The sequence below is a fragment of the Canis lupus genome, chromosome 31 (genome assembly GCF_048164855.1).
Source record: "Canis lupus baileyi chromosome 31, mCanLup2.hap1, whole genome shotgun sequence".
Lineage (NCBI taxonomy): Eukaryota > Metazoa > Chordata > Mammalia > Carnivora > Canidae > Canis > Canis lupus.
Genome location: NC_132868.1, coordinates 18,538,713 through 18,559,309, shown reverse-complemented (window position 1 = coordinate 18,559,309; position 20,597 = coordinate 18,538,713). Strand labels below are relative to the sequence as shown.

At 44.4% G+C, this 20,597-nt stretch overlaps 2 protein-coding genes and 1 pseudogene across 2 annotated transcripts; all 3 read right to left on the bottom strand.

The window, feature by feature from the left end:
- Positions 1–357: 357 nt before the first annotated feature.
- On the bottom strand, positions 358–6,182 carry LOC140622086 (5-hydroxytryptamine receptor 3C-like). The gene is made up of 9 exons (XM_072807602.1): positions 6,116–6,182; positions 4,466–4,632; positions 3,993–4,037; positions 2,862–2,971; positions 2,405–2,574; positions 1,914–2,074; positions 1,348–1,552; positions 919–1,134; positions 358–802 (listed from the first exon to the last, which is right to left on the bottom strand). Exons 1-9 carry the CDS (start codon positions 6,180–6,182, stop codon positions 600–602), a joined length of 1,344 nt encoding a protein of 447 aa, XP_072663703.1. The 3' UTR covers positions 358–599.
- Positions 6,183–11,655: 5,473 nt separating this feature from the next.
- LOC140622088 (ATP synthase F(0) complex subunit C2, mitochondrial pseudogene) lies at positions 11,656–12,283 on the bottom strand (annotated as a pseudogene).
- A 1,145-nt stretch (positions 12,284–13,428) lies between these two features.
- LOC140622085 (5-hydroxytryptamine receptor 3C-like) lies at positions 13,429–19,929 on the bottom strand. Its single transcript, XM_072807601.1, has 9 exons — positions 19,863–19,929; positions 18,385–18,551; positions 17,919–17,963; positions 17,340–17,449; positions 16,891–17,060; positions 15,123–15,283; positions 14,392–14,596; positions 13,790–14,005; positions 13,429–13,658 (listed from the first exon to the last, which is right to left on the bottom strand). The coding sequence occupies exons 1-9, from the start codon at positions 19,927–19,929 to the stop codon at positions 13,429–13,431; spliced, it is 1,371 nt and encodes a 456-aa protein (XP_072663702.1).
- Positions 19,930–20,597: the final 668 nt, after the last annotated feature.

Sequence of the window (20,597 nt, the reverse complement as noted above, 5' to 3'; positions counted from 1 at the left end):
GCCCTGAGCTGAAGGCAGATGCTTGACTACTAAGCCATCCAGGCATCCCCCATTCTTCCTTCTTTAATTTGCCTTTTCCCCTTGGCACTTAGCACATGCTCTATGTTTCACTTATTATCTTCTTTATTGTCAGTCTCCACCCACTCTCCCTGAGGAGAGGGATTTTTGTCAGTTTGGCTCACTGCTGTACCCTCCGCACTCAGAATAGTGCCTAGCCATAGTGGGTGCTCAATAAATATTTATTAAAAGAATAAATAAATAAATCAGCCTATATTTAAAAAGAAATTTAATCCCTTTTTTCTACACCAGTGTGAGAGTTTTTTTTTTTTTTCTAAAAAATTTTTTTTGAGAGTTGGTTTTTTTTGGGGGGTAAATACTTGTAGTCATTTATTACAAAGCCTTCCTTATCCAAGGAAAGTTACATTTCTAACATATACATGTACATTCTGAGAGTCTGTAGAAGTTCTACTTAAGCCCTGGATCATGGTGTGTTTGGGTCTATGTATGCGAACTGGAGCAGAGGAACAGGGGCTGGGATGGTCAGTTGAAGCTGAACAAACTTGAACCCTGGCTTGCTCTTCTACCATAGAATCCACCTCCTACGTGTTCCAGAGGACGATGACCACGATGATGGAGGAGGCCAAGAAGAGCAGGTAGAGGCGGAAGAGGAAGGTGTCCATCATATGGCTGAACTGCACCCACAGGCCAGCTAGTTGAGTGCTTGTCAGTCCTGAGTCCCCGCTCAGCTCTGCCTCCCTGGGTGCCAGCTCCTTCCCTACCAACTGCCCCGGATCCTTCGGTCCTGTGGAGAAGACAGAGACTCAGCTTCAAAGTGGGAAGGAGACAGGATTGGGGAGGTGGAGGACTGAGGAAGCTGGCTCCAGTGTAGAGAGTGTAGGCGGTGCAGACTTTTCTTACCGGGCAGGTGAGGGGGCGTGAGGCCTGGGCCCATATTCTCCTTCCAGAGCTTGGTGGGGCAGCATGTCCTTGGGCTGGCCCAGGAGAGGAGCAGAGAATGGAGCCACCGAGGCATGGCTGGGGGCCGGGTGGTGGCCAGGTGCAGCAGGTAGGTGATGAAGATGGTCTCCAACAGGCTAACCACCATCAGGGACAGACACAGGGCAAAGTAGACACCTGGGGTGGGGGTATGGAGCATGCATGAGTGGGGCCCAGATGAAGCAGCAATCCCCCGCTTTTCTCTGTTTCACACACAAAGCCCTTTCTGAAATGACCATGATCACTTTCTCCTTTCTGCCTTAGCTGTGTCAGCAGGTCTAGCCAGCGCACTTGTGTACCCTGCCTCCTTTTATCCCCCCCTACTTTCCAACAGTAAGGAGGTAGGCATACTGATGAGGGGGGTGCCACTAGCAGGAAGTAGTTTATTCATCATGAGCAGGAAGACGTTGTAGCCCAGCAGAAGGGTTATCTTGAATGGGGCACGGTTCTCGCTTTCTGCCGGCAGGTAGAAGCTGAGGGCGTCGATGGCAATCAGGAAGCTACTGGGCACCAGAAGGTTTATGATGTAGAGGTTGGGCCTGCGCCTGATGGCCACCTGGAGGCAGGAGAGAGCAGAGAACCAGGTGAAGCTAGGGCTGAGGGAAGACTGAGGGACGATTACAGCTCCTTTCTCCCTTGGTGTCCTCAACCCAGCAGGGGCTCTTCCTGGGTGAAAAGCAGCCTTCACATGACAAAAAAAAACTCTGCCACACCCACCAAAGAAAACCTATGCCGGAAGTGGCAGTTTCAGACAGGAGGGTGGCTTTGGGGGACTTGGGAGAGAGAAAGGCTGTGAGGGTTGTGGCACCAAGTGGCTTTCTGGTCTTGGGGTAAGACGTGAGAGGCTCTGGGATTTAGAAAGATCTGATGAAGAACAGTAAGGAGGATGGACACATCTCACAAATCTCTAGGCTTACATAGAACATGATCTGGTCAAAAAGACTGGAGCCCACAGACATCTTCGGCGTGGCCTTGGTGATGCCCAGGAGCTCCCACTCCCCTTCTGTACGGACAATGTCACGTGAAGTGTCTGCTATCTCCCACACTTCCTTTGCCATGCCCAGTAACATGTTTTCCACTGCAGGGGAGATAAACACTCATTCAGCACACTGTTCAGCATCTGCTCTGTGCAGGGCTCAGAGAGATGAGCAAGAAAACTGCTTTAGCTCCCTGTCTCTGGCTGTCCAGTAACATGGCTCCTTCACTCCTCAGTCACCTCCTTTCAATTCTGGGCTTTCTCCTCCTAAATTCAACTCCCCACCACCATCCACACACCCCCAATTAGCAAATACCCCACTGTCCCTCTCTAGGCATTAAAAAAAATAATAACCTTGTTGTGTGTGATGTTTTGTTGCCCCACCGATTGAGCTCATTTTACCCCCTCCCAGAACCCACACCCACACCTCACCTGTATAGAGGAAAGAGCTGAAGGTGAGGGTGCAGTTTTGCTGGTCAAAGGGGAAGTAGAAAATGTCCAGGCTACAGATGCTGGTCACCCGCATTGGTTTGTTATATACAATGTGACCGTCACTAGTCACATATGCAGAGAGGCCTTCTGGGGTCTGATCCACATCCATGCTAAGTGGCAGAAGGGGAGAGAGGCAGATGCTCTGGGTTTCATATCAGCTTAGGCGGAGCTTCCCAATGTTGCTCACTGTGGCTCCTCTGCCATCTTTTCTGCCCACCACTTTCTCATTTCCAGAATAAATGTCTTCTAGAAATGAGATACTGTTGATGAGCTGTGATAGTGCTCCTCTTGGAAATAAGTTTTTGGTGGCCCCAGTGACTGGGTTTGCCCTATACTGCCCTGGCTTGCTCCTTGCAGAAGGGTTTCCCCTCCAGTTTTCCCTAGCCCCGGCACTCACGATTCCACGATAAAGATGTCTGGGAGCCACAGGTTCTCAGTCGTCACAGTGAGTTTACTGATAGCTCCACATTCTTCTGGATCCCAGCTGATGAACGGGTTATTCCAGACCTAGATCACGGAGCACAGGTGGCTGAAACCTGGAGCTAGTTTATGTCAGCATCTACCCTTCCATTCCCTTAAATATATATACATGTGTATGAATTTTTTTCCCTAAATGTATTGACTACAGGCATATGATAAAATTTTAACCATTCCAGAAAGGTATAATATAAAAATCAAGCTATTCCCTCCTTGATTCACTCCAATTCAGTTTATTTTATTTTTAAGATTCTATTTATTTATTCATGAGACACACACACATACACACACATACACACACAGAGAGAGAGACAGAGACAGAGACACAGGCAGAGGAAGAAGCAGGCTCCATGCAAGGAGCCTGACTTGGGACTCGATCCCGGGTCTCTAGGATCAGGCCCTGGGCTGAAAGCAGCGCTAAACTGCTGAGCCACCCGGGCTGCCCCCCATCTCAGTTTATAACCTCAACTCAGTCTCCTTATTAACAGTTTCTTGGGTATCTTTCTTTTTTTTTTTTTCTTGGGTATCTTTCTAGAAAATTAATTAATACATATTCCAGCATTCATTTTTTTTTCCAGCATTCATTTTTACTTATACAGATAGACTTATACTTTGCACATTGATATTTGTGCATGTCACTTAAAAAAAAACAAACCCTCATTTCCTTTTAAACTCTGATTCCTCTTCTCTACCTATAATGGTAGAAGCTGAGGGCGTCGATGTGATAATGTTCCCCTTCTCTAGCTAACAGTCTTGTTAGCTTTTCAGTTTCCACTCAAAGGAAATTTTAAGCTGGGTGCTGAATACCTTTGGGCCCTGGAGCTTACCTAGGGGTTTTCAACTATACCACCCCCGTCTTCCTGTATTTTCCATCTATGTCTTTCAAAGTTGTTTGGCAGCTGAGAAAGTGATTTGTCATCAGCATGAGCCTTATTTTGTTTGGATTTGTCTATTCCCTCGGGCACTGCCAATTTCAACAAATGTGATTTTTGCAAACAAGCCCAGAAAAGAGGGGAAAAAAAGGGAAGAGAATTAAGCTGGAGTTACGTACCAACTTTAACCACAGAAATGATGTGAGCAGCTGGAGTTGTTCATCCTGACAAAAAAAAGTCCCCATTCAGGATGATTAATGCCCCGAGATCAGGTCCCATTCTACCTCTTGCCTTTGTTTTCTACATGGTCCTGTGTGACTGTTCAGTTTTTCAGTTACAAATCTCAAAAGAAAAGTGGGTCTGAAAAATGCAGGTTACATTGAAAATGTAGGGGAAAGGACAGCATGAAGTCCCATTGGAAATATGTTTTATCCACCTATAGGGGCAGAACTCAAGACAAATGTTCCCTGCAGACACATCACTGCAATGTTCCCCTTCATGTCTCTCCACCCCCTAGGATGGACATCTAACTTGTAGAGCATTTGGGGATGGATTGCTTGCCACTGGACCAGTGCAAAGTTGGGTTGCCAGGGTGAAGACTCCTTGTTCCCTACTAGCAGTCTCTGGAAAGAATGTAGGAGTCAGAACTCACCACTTCCAGGATGGCAGACAAAATGAAGGAGATATTGACTTGAGTGGGGATGCTGTAGTTGATGACTGGACGGAAGTCCTTCTGGTTAAATATAGTCTGGAAGACAGCAGGGTCCACCCCATACTTGTCAAAGCCTGAGCAATTGATGGTGAAAGTGCTTGACCTTCCTGTAGAGAACAGAGACCTATAAGATGGGAATAGGGCTTTTATGTTTCCTAAGTAAGAGGAGTATCAGGGCTGAGGCCTCAAGCCTCTCCTCAGAGAAAGAAAACGTGGACATGGGGTGAAGCATGTGAACCCCTCCTTTCTGGGCCAAGACTTCTGAAGGCCGAAGTTTTCCTGCCAAGGCTAGGGAGCAGGAGCTGGTCTGGTAGGAAAATGGTGGAAGTTGATGTGGTGAGCTGAACCAGGGCTCAGACCTTTCTTCCTGTGCTTTGCTCCCGTATAAAGCCTATCCAAATTTCTATGTAAACAGCCTCTCTGGGGAGTCCTATTCCTTCCACAGTCCCAACCCTGAAGTTTTGGCTTTGTCTGACCATACTTTTTTTCTTTCTAGCTCTATTATGATTTGTTCTCATAGTCACTGAACAAAATTTCCCTAAAATTTTGTTTCTTAATCCCCCCCTTTTTTAAAATTTTTATTTATTTATGATAGTCACACAGAGAGAGAGAGGCAGAGACACAGGCAGAGGGAGAAGCAGGCTCCATGCACCGGGAGCCCGACGTGGGATTCGATCCAGGGTCTCCCGGATCGCGCCCTGGGCCAAAGGCAGGCGCCAAACCGCTGTGCCACCCAGGGATCCGATTAATTTCCCCTTCATGCTTTTATATCTTTCCATTTCCTGGAAAGAAAATTTTGGAAAGAAGTCAACATGAGTGCAGTGTGAAACACACAGGGACTTAACGTTGTACTGAATGTGAATTTACTGACTGCCCACTGTGTGCTGCACTCTGTGCCCTTCCCAAATTCAGTGGCTTCCTCTAAGATCTGTGGGATCCATCTTCATCATTACCATTCTGAGAAGATCTCACTGATCATCTACCATGTGCTGGGTGGAGCCATGCAATGAAACATAGAAGCCCCTTGGCCCCTCTCACCCACATCCCAGCCGCATATACTCTGTGATTATTCCTGTCAGTACAGCCCAGCAAGTTCTTCTGTGCCCCATCCATTACTCCCCCGTACCAGCTAACTCCAAGGTACATCTCCAAACCAAAGAGAAACACATTCTGGGGAAGAAAATGTTGTCCTTTCCCCTCTACATCATCTCCTCTGCAAGATCTTCTGAGTGAGGTAGGAAAGGAGCTATGTTACAGTCAACAGGACTCAAACCACCCTGTTCATAGTAACTGTATCTTGGTAGAAAGGAAAAGTTGGAGACTAAAAAAAGTGGGATTGGAGAGGTGATGAATAGAAGGATAGACAGGATAGTAGATGCCGAGGCAGACAAATGAGAGAGGGGCCATGTGTACTGATCAGTGGAATGGGGTTTTTGTCTGTTTCCAAGGAAGCCATAACATAGATACTACAGAGAAATAAAATGTTTAACCTAGCTATTTTAGATGCTCTCTAGGTCTGGAGAATGAAAGGGTTTATGGATTTTGCCCAGAACAGCGTTTCTGTCTTTCCTTGTTCTTGCCCCATCTTACCTGGAAGCAGAAGGCTGACAGTGAGGCAGAGCAGGAATCCCCCCTCAAAAGGCCACCCCCCTTCCATCCTCCTCTTCTGGACTCTTCTCTGGGGATTCACCACGAGCCCCCAAACCTTTGAGCTTAAAGGAGCTCAGACCACACCTTGGTTCCTGATTTTGAATAGTGCTCATGACAGGTGACCACTTCCTGGTGAGAGGCTGTGGCCAGAGAATGTTCTGCTTTGCCCCTCCGCAGGTATGCCTTCTGGGCTCCAGGCAGGGAGGATGTTAGGCCAAGACCAGGGGAACAGCATCTGTTTAGCAGCCTTGTCTAGATGAGTGGTTCTAAATCTGAATTCCAAGTACTTTTTCAGAGAAAATTGGAGACATGGGAGATTGGGCAGGTAAGGTCGTCAGGTAAGGGGTCTTCAGGTCCTTCAGGAACTAACTATGCCTCAGGGAAAGTATATGGATCACTCAGAAAGGGAGATGGTAGAGACACCTGCTAATTTCACAAGGCAAGAACACATAATTATTTTGCTGCAGACCTAGAAATGTATCCTTTATCCACTTGTGGACATTAGGGATTATTGTCAATAGTGAGTTAAAAATATTGAGAGAGTAAGCTCCTTTTTTATGATGAAAGCCTGACTAGCAGACCTCTGCCCCCACAGCTAGCACAGCTAGTGCAGATCTGCAACATCCCTTGTTTGCACTATTAAAACATCTTCATAAGGCTTGTTCTGTCTAGTTTTCTCCCAGTCCAATTCATTTTGCCATTCTCCTAACACAGAACTCTCCTACACGCCCTTCCTTATCTTATGTCTCTTAGAGGCCTACAGACCTGGGGCTGTGGGGGAATGTTGAATTAAAAATCATAGTGATCTTTTTGAAAATACCTCCCCCTCCCACCCCCAGCCCCTATGGAGGTGTGTGTGTGTGTGTGTGTGTGTGTATTTAAAAGCTCCCCAGATGGTTTTGATTCACACTTAACTTCACTGAAAACCTTTGGGCTAGGCTATGTTACCGTACCACAAACAGGATACTGAAACTGATATAGTCAAGATACATAACTTTAACACCAGGATCCCTATGTTGTCCTTTTATAGCTGTAAATACCTCCCTTCCTCCCTAATCTCCTGCTGTCTGGCAGCCATTCATTTGTTCTCCATTTCTATAATTTTGTCATTTCAAGAATGTTACGTAAGTCAAACCACGCAGTATAAACTTTTGAGAATGGCTTTTTTTTCACTGAGTGTAATTCTTTGGAGATCCACCCAGATGGTTGTGTGTATCAGTATGTGTTCCTTTGTATTGCTGATTAGTATTCCATGATAGGAATGTACCACAGTTTGTTCAACCACTCACCTGTTGAGTGGTTCAATTGTTCGACCAATTGAAGGACTTCTGAGTTTTAAGGGAAAACACTTATTTCCTCTACTTTACTTACAACACTTTATATATATATATGTGTGTGTGTGTGTGTGTGTGTGTGTCTGTGTCTGTGTTTATTTGAAGGAATGAGGGGCCAAGGGAGAGGAAGAGAGACTTTGGAAGAGAGACTTTCAGGCGGACTTGCCACTAAGCACAGAGCCTGATATGGGGCTCCATTTCATGACCCTTAGATCATGACCTGAGCTGAAATCAAGAGTTGGATGCTTGACCGACTGAACCACCCAGGTGCTCCCACAATATTTCTGACACCAAATTGTGGGTTTTCCCCTCATACCAAGTAATTCTGACGCTCCCCTTCTGGCATACCCCTTGGGTTAAAGGCTCAGTTCCACAAGACTTAGCCCCACTTCAGGTGCCAGTTATAAGTCAGGGCCTTCTATACTTCTGACCAACTGACAATAAATTGGGGGAGCCTCACAACCCCCTCCTCAGATTCAATTTTTTGCTATAACAGCTCACAGAACTCATGGAGACATTTACTTCTGTTAACTGACTGAAAAGGATATAATAAAGTATATAGATGAACAGCCAGATGAAAAGGTACACAGGGTGAGATCTGGAACAGTCCTGAGGGCAGGAGCTTCTGTCTCTATGGAGTTCCAACATGTAGATGTGTCACCAATCTGGAAGGTCTCCAAACTGCATAGTTTAAGGATTTTTTTAAAAGATTTTATTTATTTATGTATGAGAAACACACACAGAGAGAGGTAGAGACATAGGCAGAGGGAGAAGCAGTCTCCACACAGGGAGCCTGATGCGGGACTCCATTGTGGGACTCTGGGATCATGCCCTGAGCCGAAGACAGACGTTCAACGCCTGAGCTACCCAGGTGTCTCAGTTTAAAGATTTTTTACAGAGGCTTCATTATGTAGGCACAATCAATTATTAAGTCAATCTCCAGCCCCTCTCCTCTCCCTAGAGGATGGGGATTAGGGCTGAGAGTTTCAAGCTTTTAGTCATGGCTTGGTCTTTCTGGTGACCAGTCCCCATCCTGAAGCTATCCAGGAGTCCAACGAAAGTCACCTCATTAAAATAAAAGATGCTCTTATTATCCACAAAATTCCAAGGGATTTATGAACTTTGTGTCAGAAACTGGGAGCAGAGACCAAATATACATTTTTTCACAGAGTTGTTCAGTTTTTTCCTATTACATGGAAAGCTGTTATAAACATTTGTCTATGGGTTTTTGTGTGAACAAGTCTCCTGGAATAAATATTCAGAAGTAGAATTGCTGATTGTATAGTATTTGCATGTATGATTTTTAAAGAAACTGTAATACTCTTTTCCAGAGTGGCAGTACCATTTTACATTCCACCCACAATGTATGAATGATCCAGTTCCTCTGCATTTTTCAAGGTTTAGGACTTTGGATAAGGAAAGACTTCTGAAAATAGGACCCTAAAATCACAAACGTAGAGGAAATGATTGATAAATACAGCAGTTAAAAAAATTTTAAACTTATTTTCATGAAAGGACACTAAATATGAAAAGCCAAATCATAAACTGGGAAAATAATTTTATAACATATAACTGAGAAAAGAATAGTAGAAAATACACAAAACATATAATGACAAACAAAACAAAACAAAACAAAACAAAACCCTATCAGGAAAATGGACTAAAGACATAAATTGGCACTTTATAGAAGAGAAAACACAATCAGCCAACAAAAACCAAAAAGATACTCACACAAAAACAGGGAACAAACTGATGGTTGCCACAGAGGAGGGAGATGGGCAGAATGGTGAAGGGGAGTGGGAGATACAGGCTTCCAGGTATGGTAAGTAAGTGACGGGGATGAAAGGCACAGCATAGGGAATAGAGTCAAGGGTATTGTAATAGCATTGGATAGTGACAGATGGTAGCTACACTTGTGAGCACAGCATGACATATAGACTTGTCAAACCACTATGTTGTACACCTGAAACTAGTGTAACATTGTGTGTCCACTATACTTGAGTTTAAAAAAGATAAGAAAATAGGGCAGCCCCAGTGGTGCAGTGGTTTAGCGCCGCAGCCGGGGTGTGATCCTGGAGACCCGGGATCGAGTCCCACATCGGGCTCCCTGCGTGGAGCCTGCTTCTCCCTCTGCCTGTGACTCTGCCTCTCTCTCTCTCTGAATAAATAAAATCTTTAAAAAATAAAAAAAAATAAAAAAGATAAGAAAATAAACACTGAGATGTGAAAAGGTTGTGAGGATATTGCTGGATGCTGCTAAAGAAAAGAGAGTGAGAAGCTAGTAGAAAGCACAACCCAAGAAGTTAGAAATATGATCAAACATTTGAGGACAGTAATATATCCAGGGCCAGTGGGTTGGTTTTTACAAACAGTTCATAAACTTCCATGCACACTCTTAACAGAGATTTATGAGAGAAATTGGAGGAAAAGGAAATAAAGTTATTATCACAAGGGCTACTATTTTTTTTTAAAGATTTTATTTACTTATTCATGACAGACACACAGAGACAGAGACACCGGCAGAGGGAGAAGCAGGCACCATGTAGGGAGCCCGATATGGGACTCGATCCACCCCACCCCCCCCAACCCCGTCTCCAGGATCACACCCCCCCGCTGAAGGTGGCGCTAAACCGCTGGGCCACTCGGGCTGCCCAAGGGCTACTATTTATATATATATCTTTTATTTATTTATTTATTTATTTATTTATTTATTTATTTATTTTATTTTATTTTATTTTATTTTATTTATTGGTGTTCAATTTACTAACATACAGAATAACACCCAGTGCCCGTCACCCATTCACTCCCACCCCCGCCCTCCTCCCCTTCTACCACCCCTAGTTCGTTTCCCAGAGTTAGCAGTCTTTACGTTCTGTCTCCCTTTCTGATATTTCCCACACATTTCTTCTCCCTTCCCTTATTTTCTCTTTCACTATTATTTATATTCCCCAAATGAATGAGAACATATCTTTTAAACGGGAGAAGGATGGCAGGAACCAGAAGCACCCCCTCTGAAATTGTGAAATACTCCTAATGTTCCTGATGACATGTCTGAGCTAGTACTAGCTTAAAATATTTTGCTTTGTTTTTTAGATCATATTTTAGATCACAAAGTTCATCTCAACCCTAACATATGAACAGGATGTTCTTTCGCAAAGGATATTGTCAATTATAATGGTCTTGGCACAGAAAATCTAAAGTCAAATTTCAACGAGGTGGAAAAAACTTGCAAAATGACATGTAGAGAAATACAAATGTGGAGATGGGAAAAGAAATGATGCAAAAGTGATCTTAAAAAATTGAAATTCAAAAAAAAATTGAAATTCTGCAAAGATGAGGTAAACATTCTTCATTTTATGCTACTGGCAAAAGTCAAGGACAAGTTTCTGCATGAGAAATATGTTCTGAGTAATGGAAAGAAGGAAACATGAGAATGTGCAAGCAGAAATACCTGTCTGTGTATAATTAATATCTCTAAGAACTCAAAAGTAAAGTTGATGCATAAAAGTGGGTTGCTAATTTTCCACATTAGATATGGAAAAACAAAATAAAATATACCAGGATGGGATAAAGGGATTATACCTAGAAATAGTAAAATACTGATTCTTGGTTGACTGGCATTCATGCATACATTTAATCATTCAGTGAGTCTATATTAAGCACCCATTGTGTGTCAGGCATTAATGCCATATTCTGAGTTAGACAAATGAATGAGACATTGTACTTGACCCACCCAAAAACATAGTCTCTTAGAGAAGGCAGAAATATAAATAAATCTCTGAAATGTATTCACCTAATTGAAATATAATTCAGAAATTTGTCTTTGGTATTCTTTTAACTTCCCATTTCAATTTCTGGCTCTCCTCAGGGCCAGCTGTTAGAATCCTCCCCAAGATCATATCTGCCTATGAAGTTGTGAAGTACTATTATAAGGAACACTTTAAAAAATAGGGTTTTTTTTTTTTTTTGGATAGTAAAGATAATACATGCTCATTGAAAAACAATTAAGAAAACACAGATGAAGATATAAAAGAAAATAGTAATAATTTTTAATCCTATTATCCAGGACAAAGTTTGCTTGTGCTTTGGTCTCTAGCCATCTATATCTTTTTTCTCTGCACTTCTTTTTTTTTTTTTTTTCTTATTAATACAGTATTTATTTGTCTTTCCTCTGTCAAACCCTGAGCCAACCACTTTCCCCAGGCTGCCTGGGGAGGTATAGGAAAAGGAACATACAGGGATACAGGGCAGACAAGACATGGGAGAAAGACCTATGGGAGGTGGAGACGACTCCTTCACATGGCAAAGAGGATGAGAAAAGCCACCATCAGGCAAAGAGCCCCAGGGCCTCCGAGAGGGCAAAGCCCAGAATGGCGTAGGAGAAGAGCTGTTGCTTCAGAGAGGGATTCCTGGCATAACCAATGATGAGGCTCCCAAACAGAGTCCCAATTCCAGCCCCAGAGCCAGCCACCCCTACAGTGGCAGCCCCAGCCCCAATGAACTTGGCTGCCGTGTCAATGTCCCTTGAAATGGTGCTGGTTTGGAAGCTGCGGCTAGGAATAAGTGAGGTCAGGGGATGTGGGGCTGTCAAGCTGCTGAGGCTCTTATCTGGCAGTGTCTCTGGTGGTTTTAGCACCACTGCAGACAGTGATTGGCTCAACAGCTGAGAGGTGCTCCGGACCAAGAAGGGGGTGGAGACGAACTTTGCACAGGCGTACATTTTCAGGGGATGAAGGGCTGTAGCTGGAGAGCTGCTCCCAGAGCGGAGACGACCGAGAGGCTTTCTCTGCACTTCTCTCCAGCCTTCTTTTTCTTTTTAAACAGAACTTATGTATAAAAACTGTTTTATAACTTGTTTTTTTCCACTTTATATATCATGAATGTGTTTCCATGGTATTAACATTGACCTATATTCTCACTTTAAATGGCTACAAAGCATCTAATTGTGTGGCTGTATGACAATTTATTTAACCTGAATCCTTGAATTAAGGTCCCTAACTAGTATTTCTGGACCTCCTCCAAGCAAGTATATCATATTTTATTTATTTATTTTGAGAGAGAGAGAGCTCAAGGGAGTGCAAGTAGGGAGAGGGGCAAAAGCAGAGTGAGAAAGAGAAGCTCAAGCAGACTCCGCTAAATGTGGAGCCCTACAGAGGGCTTGATCTCACAACCCTGAGATCATGATCTGAGCAGAAATCAAGAGTTAGATGCTTGACCAACTGGCCACCCATGTGCCTCCAAACATGTATTCAGAAGGCCCTCCTTGTTTGATTTTGTGAATTCTGGGTGGTGGTGGGGAAGATACAATATATCATTTATTTCAAAGAGCAATTTCTGGAATGAGAGAGGTAAAGGCAAGTGAAATGAAAGTGGTTGATGAAAGAAACATTTTGCAATTGTAAATATTTTATAGTGATTTCTTACAAATGAGACTTAACCCTTTCATTCTTTTAAAACTGTGAGTGTCTGAAAGACTTCAAATCAAATTGGATTACACACTCACTTAGAGTGAACTATCAGTGTCTTGCAAGAGAACTCTCTGCCCCAATGTTTATGGACCTATTGTAAATGTACTGAAGAGCCAGTGCTTTGTGAAAAGTTGTTTTTTGGGACAATCATTGAAGGAGAGACTGCTGACCCTGACCTCCATTGGTAACAGAGTCAGAAGTTAGGTGTGGCTAAGGAACACTAAGTGTGTAGGAATGAGGACCAAGGCATATGAGAAATCAGGAAATTGTTTGGGGGCAGTTCTGAACCTGTACAGTAGGGTTGTGTTGGAGTTTGGGGGATATTGATGGGGCATGGTAGTCACTGGGGTAAGTGAAGAAGTTCAGAAAAGGAGCCCAGGTCTGGCTGGCTCTAACACCAAGAGAAACTTCAAGCTGTGGTTTTCATGGAGGAGTGGATGTGGATGTCTCCCTAGGTGTTCCAGAGGATGATGACTGTGACCACAGAGGTGGCCATGAAGAGCAGATAGAGGCAGAAGAGCAGGGTATCCATCATGTGGCTGAACTGCACCCACAAATCGACCAAGTGCTGCCTCTGAGCTTCATCTTCCTGCTGGGCCCTTGTGGACTCAGGACACCCATTTAACTCTGCCTCTCTGGGACCTGACACCTTTCCCACCAACTCCACGGGCTCCTTCACACCTACAGAGGGAAAGAGACTCAACCATGGGTCATGAGGTGCGCTTAGGGAGGGAGGGGGGCAGGGAAGGAGGCAGGAGCAGAAGAGTGGAATTGTGGGAAGAGGAAGTATGGGCAGTGCTGCCTCCCCTTACCAGGCAGGTGAGCAGGGTGGAGGTTTAGGCCTTTATTTCCCTTCTGGGGTGCAGTGGGGCAGCATGTCCTTGGGTTGGCCCAGTAGAGGAGCAGAGAGTGGAGCCACCAAGGCATAGGTGGGGGCTGGGTGGTGGCCAGGTGCAGCAGGTAGGTGATGAAAATGGTCTCCAGCAGGCTGACCACCATCAGGGACAGACACAGGGCGAAGTAGACACCTGAAAGCAAAACAAGTTATAAGTAAACCAGGGCCGTTTCATCTCTACACTTTTCTGAAGACTTTCTCCAAATCCAATGTTTTTTTTTTTTTAAGGTTTTATTTATTTATTCATGAGAGACACAGAAAGAGAGGCAGAGACACAGGCAGAGGGAGGAGAAGCAGGCTCCATACAAGGAGCCCAATGCAGGACTTGATCCTGAGAATCTGGAATCAGGCCCAGCGCCAAAGGCAGAAGCCCAGCTGCTGAGCCACCCAGGCATCCATCTCCAAATTGAATCTTTCCACAGAACCTCTTCCCTCCTTAAGTGGAGAAGCAGCCAGTTTCTGGTTCCCCTCCCTATGCCCTGCTGCCTTTGCTTCCCTGGAAAGTGGGAGGGACCATACTGATGAGGGGGGTGCCACTGGCTGGGAGTAAGTCATTCATCATGAGCAGGAAGACGTTGTAGCCCAGTAGAAGGGTTATCTTGAACGGGGCACGATTCTCGCTTTCTGCTGGCAGGTAGAAGCTGAGGGCATCGATGGCAATCAGGAAGCCACTGGGCACCAGAAGGTTTATGACGTAGAGGCTGGGCCTGCGTCTGATGGCCACCTGTGGGGCAGAGAGATTATGGAGAAGGTAGCAAATATACTGATGCCAAGGGGTTCTTGTATATTTGACTATAGTCCTTGCTGATGTGCTGTTAGGCTGGCTGTGGGATGATTGCTTTAGGTAACACATGTATTTAATTGTATCCTCTACTGAAGTGTCCTGCTTTGTTGTCTAATTTTCAGTGGTAAATGTGTCCAACCTGCTGGGAACACAACAATTGCAGACTTTCAGGGGCAAGTAGGGCCCTTGGGGCCATCACAGAGGTGGCTGCTCCATTCTGAACAGTAGAGCTTGTTACAGCTGAGCTACTCCTCCTCTTTGTAGGGTGGAAGAGGGGGGAAAGAGGGGAGGAGGGGAAGGAGGAGGCCCTGGTGATCCTTCTTTAGGGCAGTTAGGATAGAGGGTAGAGTGGGGAGCAGGTGCTTAACCCCCTGGAAATCCTTTTTACTTTCCAAAGTGCCTTAGGTCAAGAGGAAAATCACAGAGGACCTGGGCTCAGAAGTCAGAAAGGGACCCTTGGACTTACATAGAACATGATCTGGTCATATACGTTGCTGCCCACCAGCATCTTTGGGGTGGCCTTGGTGATGCCCAGGAGCTCCCACTCTCCCTGAGTCTGGATGAGGTTGCGAGATGTGTCTGTTATCTCCCACACTTCCTTGTCCATGCCCAGTAGCATGCTATCCACTACAAGGGAGACCGGGGACAGCTCAGTCCAGAAGTGCTTCCAAGATTCCTGCACCCAAGTTAACTTCCCCCCCCTGAGCTTCTTTGGCAAACTTTCTTCTCTATTCCTTTTCTTCTTCAAGGAACTTTATAACCTACCTGGGAGACCAGACAAAACAATTAGAAAATGCTTCAGTGTGCTGGATTTCATGGTAGACTTTTTTTTTTTTTTTTTTTTAAGAAGGAATAAGTGAATGCAGTCTGAAGTATTCAGAGAGGACTTCAATGCAGGAAGTACAAGGGAATACAGCTGGTCTTTGAAGAAAGAGAAAGAATGGAGGGGGAAAGAAAGTTTTTTCAAAAGTGGGTTATAGGACCACAATTCATGTATATGCAGGCTGCAGCATTGATTTTTTTTTTTTCCGGTTGAAAACAAGAATGAATCAAAGTTTTTATGGGAATACTGGGTATGACTCAAAGTGAGTCAAGAACTTTTGCAATCATTCCTATTTTCCTTCTCCATTTCCCAGTTGTATGATGTTGTTTTAGTGGTATCAAACTCGAACAGCTCAACCTTTTTATAATTACATGCATGCCCACTATAATGATTAATTTATCCAAATCTGCCACATGACACTTGGAGGTATTCAGTGTGTTTACTGGTTTAAGTGTGTTAGCTATCAAAATTAAGTTTTCAGCTAAAAATTGTAGAGCAGCAGCTCTACAGCAGCTCAAGGTCAGATAGGCCTCATTGGCATAAGGGCCACCCAAGATCTCAAGCAGTCCTTTTTTTAAAAGTTTCTTTTCTTTTATTTACTTATTTATTTTGGTAATTGCTATACCCACTGTGGGGCTCAAACTCACAACCTGGAGATCAAGAGTCACATGCACTTGTGATTGAGCCTCGCAGGTGCCCCTATAGTTTTTTTTCTTAATTAAAGATTTTATTTATTTATTAGAGAGAGAGTGTGTGTGTGTGTGTGTGTGTGCATGGAGGGGGAGGGTCAGTGGGGGAGGGAAGAGTAGACTCCCCACTGAGTGTAGAGCTTGATGCAGAGCTCATCCCAGGACTCTGAGATCATGACATGAGCCGAAGTCCAACGCTCAACCAACTGTCACCCGAGTGCCCTTCTGTAGTTCTTTTTTTTTTTTTTTTTAATATTTTATTTATTCATGAGAGACACAGAGAGAGAGAGAGAGAGGCAGAGACACAGGCAGAGGGAGGAGCAGGCTCCATGCAGGGAGCCGGATGTGGGACTCGGCCCACCCAGGTCTCGAGGATCACACTCTGGGCCAAAGACAGGCGCTAAACTGCTGAGCCACCTGGGCTGCCCCCTTCTGTAGTTCTTTTTAAATAAACTGTATTGAGAAATTAAAGCAGTGATTCTTAACCCTGTCTGCACATTAGCATCTCCTGAGGACATATAAAAAGTAATCAGTACCTGGGCCCCACCTGGAACAATTAATTCGAAATCCCTAGAGTGATGCATAGTTACTGACATTTCAAAAAAGCTTTAGTGGGTGGCCAGAGTTAAGAAACACTGATCTAAAACCTTCCCTAACAATACCTGCACCACTTAAATATCTTCCCCAAATCTTGAATAACTGGCAATACATGTCTTGCTCACCTGTGTAAAGGAAGGAACTGAAGGTGAAAGTGCAGTTCTGCTGGTCAAACGGAAAGTAGAAGATGTCCAGGTTACAGATGCTGGTCACCCGCACTGGCCTGTCATACTTCATTCGACCTTCACTGTTGACAAATGCCGTGAGACCTGGAGGTGCTCTATCCACATCCATGCTGCTCGTGAGAGGGAGGGAGTTGGTGCTGTGGTGCCTTCATTAGCTTTTGTTTCCCTTTCTTCCCATATCTTTCCCTACTGTGCTCCCCTTTTGGACCCTTTCTCTACTGTCATGCCATCTTGTCTCTTGTACAGCTCATAGTATTTTGTGCAAGTCAATTAATTGAGATTAACTGTTCTCCTGTCTGAGTGTCTTGGTTTTCCTGTGCTCTGCACTGACCCTCAGCTGTTCTTTGCAGATGGGCTTTGTGCTGGCTTTCCCCAACCCAGATACGCACGATTCCACAATGAAGATGTCTGGGAGCCACACGTTTTCAGCTGATACAGTGAGGTTTTTGAGGCTGACACACTCTTCCAGGTTCCAACTGATGAAAGGATTATCCCACATCTGTAGCCAGGGCAATGGGAAAAGAGGTGAGCAGTGGTGCAGCTAATTCAGCCAGCTTCTCCTACCTTCTTGTTCTTCTTTGAGCTCTGATCTTCTTTCTCCCACTCATGTCCCTGTGACCACAGCGGGTCTCCCTCTCTTTATCCAGCTAAGTGCTATTGGTAATGTACCCGGTAATGGCCTTTTTTCCGGATAGACCTTAATTATAACCTAAAACCCCCTTGGTCCCAGGAGCACACCAACATATTGGCCTGCAAACCATTTGGCCATTTTCTTGGATCACTATTTCCATTTTTGCAAGCTGCCTGGGGAGATTTGTGTCCTCAAGGTCAGTCCAGTTCTAGATGGAATTATTTGGTCCTGGAAAGATTTGTACATGAGTAGAGGTTGGACTAGGAAACCTCTAAGTTACTCCTCACCTTTATACTTACAAATGGAAGTGGGAAAAGGACGGTTGAATCTGCCTTACCACATTCATCCACAGGAATGACGTCAGAAGCTGGAGCTGTGCATTCTGGTAAAGAGATTGCCATCCAGGATCATTAGTACAAAAAGACTTGGCTCATGCCCACCTCATATTCTTACCAATATTTACTAATTTATTGGGTCAGGCATAGTTCTAGATGCTCGACTGTCTTTTCCTCACTTGTCTGCCCCTGTATCTAGGGACAATTCAGGTTTTAACTGACATACTGATCACTTTTTCCTGGAGCATTCCAGAAAGGACAGGACTCAAGAACAAATCCTTCCTGAAAAAAAATACCACTGTAACATTCTTCTTTATTTCTCCTCATCCTGTAGGAAAATCCTCTAATTTGTGTAGAATCCATTTAGAAGACCTATTGTTCACTACCAGACCAGTACAATGTTGTATTAATAGGGCAGAGGATCCTTGTTCCCTATTAGAAAAATGGAAAGTGGGGACTAGGTCTCACCACTTCCAGGATGGCAGACAGGGTGAAGGAGATGTTGACATGAATGGGGTTGCTGTAGTTGAGGACTGGACGGAAGGCCTTTCTGTCAAACACTGCTTGGAAGGCAGCAGGATCCACCCCATATTGGTCAAAGCCTGAGCAATTGATGGTGAAAGTGTCGCCTCTTCCTGTAGTGAGCAGAGACCCTGTGAGAGAGGCCTCCATGGCTAGGGCTGAAGCCTCTCTGCAGAGAGAAAACGGGTGACATACTGGGAGGAGTGGGAAGCCCTCCTTCCTGGGCCAAGATTCCCCAAGGCCAAATCCCTTCCTGCCAGATCAGAGGGGATAGGCAGGTCTGGTAAGCAAATAGTGGAAGTTGATGTGGTAAGCTGAACCAGAACTCTATTCTCATTCCTATTGTTTCGTCCTCATGCAAAACCTGCCCAAATCTGTATGCAAACTTGGCCTTGGTGCAATGGCAGCTACTTCAACAAGTCCTCAAGTGTATCCATCACAGACTGCTTGGATCTACCTAGTAGCACCTCTCAGCACTGCCCTAAAACTCATCATCCAAATCACTTAGAAATCTGCTATAGTGCATTTCTCTTCCTTATTCTCAGAGACTTCCATTTTCTGAAGACAGTAAGTGATTTATCAAGAAAATAAAGGAAGTAAATAATTTTACGTTCTAGGTAGATATGGGTAACATGTAGTAGGTATTCTGAATTGGTATGTACCTTGGCACTATGCATTTATTTTGCCCTTCTCAGATTTAGTGACCAGATATCTTGGGGTTTATTTCCAGCATTGGGATAATTAGATGATATCACTGAGCTTATACCACATGCCAGTCATATAATGTGGCCTCTGCAGGTGTTGTCTCTTCGCTATGACCAGGAACCCATCTTGGTAGTACCTGGGCAGAATCTTTCCCCATTTGAGCTTTGTGAGATATTTTGCTTTGCTTGTTTCTCTACAACTCTATCTCTTTCCATAATATTTAAGGTATATATCCTGACTAGGAACAGATATTCCCTCATGGAAGCAAAGTATCTACTCCTACCTCAGATTGATTTTTTTTTTTTTTCTCAGATTGATGCTTAGCCTCCCTCAGTGTTTTACACTTATTCCTTCATGGCATGTTTAAAATCTATGGCTACTCTTCTCACAGATACCATATCAAGGGAAGAAGACAGGGAGAGTAGGATGAGGGTGTGGTGGGAGGGACATTGGTAGTAAATGAAAAGGTGGAAATGGAGAGGTGGTGAAGTAGGACAGTTTGGCAGATCTCTATATGGACAGGAATACAGAAGGCTGTGATCTGATCAGCGGAATGTCTATCGGTCACACACACACACACACACACACAGTCAAGACACAGATATCAGGGAAGAAGTATTTAACATGTTACTTCCGAATGTCCTCCAAGTGCTGAAGGGAAGTTCCTAGATGTCCTTTAGAACCACATTTTGGTCTTCCCTGTTCTTGGCCCATCTTACCTGGAAGCAGAAGGCTGACAGTGAGGCAGAGCAGGACTCTCCCCCCAACAGGCCACCCCCCTTTCATCCTTCTCTTCTGGACGTCTCTCTGGGGATTCACCATGAGCCCCCAAAACCTTGAACTTAAAGGAGCTCAGACCACACCTTGGTTCCTGGTTTTGAATAGTACTCATGACAGGTGACCACTCCCTGGTTAGAGGCTGTGGCCAGAGAGGTCACAGCAGAGTGTCCTGCTTTGCCCCTGTGTTGGTATGCCTTCCGGGCTCCAGGCAGGGGTGGGAGTTGGGCCAAGACTAAGGGAGAAGCACCTGCTTGGCAGCAATGTGCTGAGATCAATAACAAAGCAACTCACTTTAATGAGAGGGTGAGGGCTGGGGAAGTAAGAATTAAGTTCTTCTAAGGCCAAGGAATCTTCAGATTTAGAGAGGTAACAATATTTAGTGATTTTGTTATGTATTCATTAAAGGTAATTACAAATACCAAATTATAAAGCTTGATTCCTGCCTTCATCATCTATTGTCTATATTTTTTCAACAGCCCCTACCAAGATTTCCTCCTTTCAATCCCTTTGCCTTTCTGATTCATTTCCCGTAAACCAAATTTTCTATATTTTTTTTACTTTATTCATTGATTACATGGTTATGGAAGTTATAAAATTAAGGTAGCAGAACCATTTTTAATGTCTTTGTGTTGTCTGTAGAGTTATGCAGTATCATAAACTAGTAATCTCAGATA